General features: G+C 43.7%; 1 protein-coding gene and 1 pseudogene across 4 annotated transcripts in view; both read left to right on the top strand.

The window, feature by feature from the left end:
• The window catches only part of PIGBOS1 (PIGB opposite strand 1), a 28,702-nt gene extending 25,257 nt beyond the window's left edge, over positions 1–3,445 (top strand). For 2 of the 4 annotated variants that reach the window (XM_027123083.1, XM_027123084.1), the window contains exon 2: positions 2,408–3,445. In XM_027123083.1, coding sequence (XP_026978884.1) covers positions 2,463–2,627 — 165 coding nt within the window. In that variant the 5' untranslated portion in view covers positions 2,408–2,462 and the 3' untranslated portion in view covers positions 2,628–3,445. Of the gene's footprint in view, positions 1–81; positions 305–1,539; positions 1,641–2,407 lie in introns of those variants that run through there. The other 2 variants (XM_027123082.1, XM_027123085.1) reach the window with 2 other exon arrangements.
• LOC113629350 (methyltransferase-like 26 pseudogene) lies at positions 1,117–2,150 on the top strand (annotated as a pseudogene).
• Positions 3,446–3,788: the final 343 nt, after the last annotated feature.

Raw genomic sequence — 3,788 nt, 5'->3', positions numbered from 1 at the left:
TCTGGCAGGCGCGGAGGTAGCCGGGAACGGCTAACTTGGTTACGCCCACGCCCGCGGCTGGTTTCTGCTGCGCGTCCCTGTGGCGCAGTGCTGCATGTTCAGGCAACGCTTCTGCGCTTCGCCACGGGCTAGTCCCTGCTTTCCAGCCTACGTTTCTTTCTCGAGGGATTGTTGCCCTCCTTTGGCTTCGTGGTCTCTGCGGCTGGCGGTCCGGAAACTGCAGAAAGGAGCCGGATCTCGCCTCTGCGGCGGCAGGCGGGAGGCGGCGCGGAGCCTGAGCAGAACTGTCAGAGGTCTCTGAGTGGTAATGATAATAGTAGTCTTCACTACAAACGGAAGTGTTGGTGTAACATTGTACTCTTTGGGTGATCTCACAATAAGTATTTGTTGAACGACGTAGGCAGGGTAGGAGTAATTTAGCCTGTGGGAAATGAGGCCCCCAAACGTTAAAGGACTTGGTCAGGGTTACTTAGCGAGCTAGTGGCAGAAGGGGAACCTTGCCGTGTTTGTGTGGTTTAATTGTCTGTTTTCCAAGGAGCTGACTTGCAAATGTTTCCTTTTCTTATACCTAGCGGTCATTGAACCAAACCAAGCTTGGCGAAGTTGTCATTTATCCAGTTAGCTGTAGAGTCCAAGAGAAAACAGTCTCCCCCCCACCCCGATTAGTTCAAATGACAATTTTAGCAATATATTAAGAGCAAGCTACTAATTATTAAGCTCCTATTGATTTTTGTGACCTTGGGAGCTGTTTAGGAGGCTGTGAAATATTGTTGTAATAAAGAAAACGTGTAAATTCTTCGCTCTGCTTTCCTCGTTCATAAACATCTGCTTAGGGTCTCCTGCAACTGTAGGACTTCTCACAGACTATAGACTATAGCAAGGAGTATAGTTTTCTGAGAAGTTCTAGAGCCTTAACTCCTCAATTGTTAAAAGTAAAACCAGCCAAATCCTCATTATATTTTTGTCAAAAATAGATGGCAAATGACTTAGAGGTGATGTCAATATGTACCTACTACAGCATCAAAAGGAACTAGAAAATCTTTTAGCTTGTTTTTAAAAATTGTTTTTAATCATACATATTGCCAAAAAACATAAAATAGTAAAGAAAGGCTAATAATGAAAAGTAAGAAATCTCTTTCTCCTACTTCCAGATGGGATTGGCGATCACTTTCAACTTTTTTGGGGGGCTGTTTCTTTCAGTAGGTTTGGTATGCCTTTAAAGACATAAAGAGTATGCTTCTCCCCTCTCTCACACTATTGCCATTTAAAAAATCATCCATTAAAACCACTGAAGACTCCCAACGCGCCCCGCGGTACTGCACCACCACTCCCGAAGGGCCCAGCGGCGCTGGACTACCACTGACAATGGACCACGCCGCTCAGGACTAGAAAGACGCTGGTGGCGGCAGCCGCGAAAAGGAACAAGGAACCCATCCTAAGCATGCTGCGGCTGTGTGCGGTGGCCGCGTGCTCGAGCTGGCCTCTGGCTCTGGCCAGCACACGGCCCACTTTGGGCGGGCCTTCCCCCATGCCGAATGGCAGCCGAACCACGTGGGTCAGAGCTGCCTGGACAGCATCCTGGCCACCACTCAGGCCCAGGGACTATCCAACGTGAAGGCCCCACTGTACCTGGACGTGAGGTGAGATTGGGAGCAGTGGGGCGGGATCCTGCCGCAATCTCTGGATCTGCTACTCTGCGTCGACATGAGCCACATCAGCCCCCTGAGCTGCACCGAGGGGCTCTTCAGAGCAGCAGGACACCTGCTCAAATGCAAGGCGCTCCTCATCACCTATGGGCCCTGTGCCATCAACGGGAAGATTTCTCCCCAGAGTAACGTGGACTTTGACCTGACCCTCCGATGCAGGAACCCAGAGTGGGGGCTGCGGGATACAGCCCTTCTGGAGGACCTGGGCCAGGCCAGTGGGCTGCTCCTGGAGAGGATGGTGGACATACTAGCCAACAAGTGCCTAATTTTCCGGAAAGAGTAACCCCCTTCTCCGCCCTGCCTGTGTCCCTGGGACAAACCCAGACCACCAGCGCCTGCCACCCTGGGCCAGACTATGGGAACTAGCCCTCCCCACACTGGGGATTCTTAGCCAGTGGCCACAGGGCTGCTGAGATCCTGGGAATAAAGTGTTTCCTGCTGCCCAAAAAAACAAAAACAAAAAAACCCCCAAACCACTGAAAACGTTCTATAATAGGATTTAGCTTTATTTTACCCCATCCCCTAACCGTCATTTCTCATATTCCCTGTGTATCTGGATTCCTATTTTAGTTACATCAATAAGCATATTTACATATTATGACAAAAATACTGTTCATGCAGGAGCAAAGTTGTGACATGAAGGCTTTATAAAGGATATTGTGCTAAGTTACTGCTTTGCTTCCCATTTTCTTTGTATACAGATCTGAAGAGATATCCTGGAAACCACCCTTGCACTGTGCGGTGTTTGTTGAAAACATGTTTGGAAGATTGACTTTTCCACAACTGCTTTTTGCTACCATCCTTGGAATTGCTGGAGGAATATATATTTATCAACCAGTATTTGAACAGTATTCCAGAGATCAGAAGGAATTAAAAGAAAAGTTGAAATTGGTACAAGACTCAGAAGAGAAGAAAAGTTAATACTACATGGAGTCGAACTGTAATTGCTTAAAGTTCCATTGAAATTATACATTGACTATAAATAATCTAGTAAAAAGTTATAAAATATATTTTAATTGTAAATAAATCATAGATAATGATTTTAAATTAGTTTTAAAACTAGCACTGTCAATTTTAATGTTTCCTGTATTCTTATTTACCATTTTATGTCTTTTCACCAGGACAGATTAGTACTTTCCTTTTAAGCAAAAATGAATGTCTTAAGGAATATTTTATTTCCTAGTTGAAGCTTCTTTTTTCTGGGAATGTGGCCTATACATTGGCAGTCTAGACTGTATAAACTAGCTGGGAATGTTGTTTACAGTTGTGTTTGTAGATTAAATTAACCAAGTTAACTTCAGGCAGGATGCCCCTCAGTTAGCCTACAATTAGCCTGCTTTAATATACTTTAGAAGTCTTTCAATCCCAGCCCTTTCTCATCCCAGGCAGAATGGAGGAATAAATTGAGAATTGGGGTGGCTCAGATCAAATGGAGGTTTTTGAGAAGGTAGGTGGTGTCACATAGGGTGGCAAACAAGCCACAGCTCTGTTTACTTAACCCACCAAGCAAATTTGCATTATAATGGTGGTCAGGGAGGAGTTAATTTATTATGAAGCTATTCACATAGTTAAAGGGTTTTTTGGAAATCGCTAAGAACTGATATTTAACAATGAAAGCTTAAGTGTAATCACATATGTATAAAATGCTTTAAATCAACTCATTTCTTATTATTGATTTTTTTGAAAAGTAAATTCATTGTAACTTAATCTAAACTATGTTGAGACCAGCATAGGTAATTTTTAAAAAAAAATGTGAATAAGAAATTACAGAGTAGTACATGTTCACCTCATTAAAAAAACCCAAACAATACAGAATGAACAAAGTGAAAATTACGGTTTTTCAGTATACATTGATTTAATTAGCACCTTCAATAGTTTGAGCTTTTGAGACTGTTTTTCTTCTATGCACACTGAAAAATATATGTAAATTTAAAACACATACCAAGTATCTACTGTGTGACAGGCTTGGCTTGTCTGTCGGTAGACTGGGGTTCTGTTCTGTGTGTCTTCTCATTGTGGGCCCCAGGCTCAAGGAGTAGCCCCTGTCTAGGATATGACAGAGTTTAGGATTAAGAGAGAGAG

Source organism: Aethalodelphis obliquidens, unplaced genomic scaffold (genome assembly GCF_003676395.1).
Source record: "Aethalodelphis obliquidens isolate GAN/ISIS:26980383/991018 unplaced genomic scaffold, ASM367639v1 scaffold26, whole genome shotgun sequence".
NCBI classification, from domain to species: Eukaryota; Metazoa; Chordata; class Mammalia; order Artiodactyla; family Delphinidae; genus Aethalodelphis; species Aethalodelphis obliquidens.
Note: the sequence above shows the minus strand (reverse complement) of the source record. Positions and strands in the feature narration are given on the sequence as shown.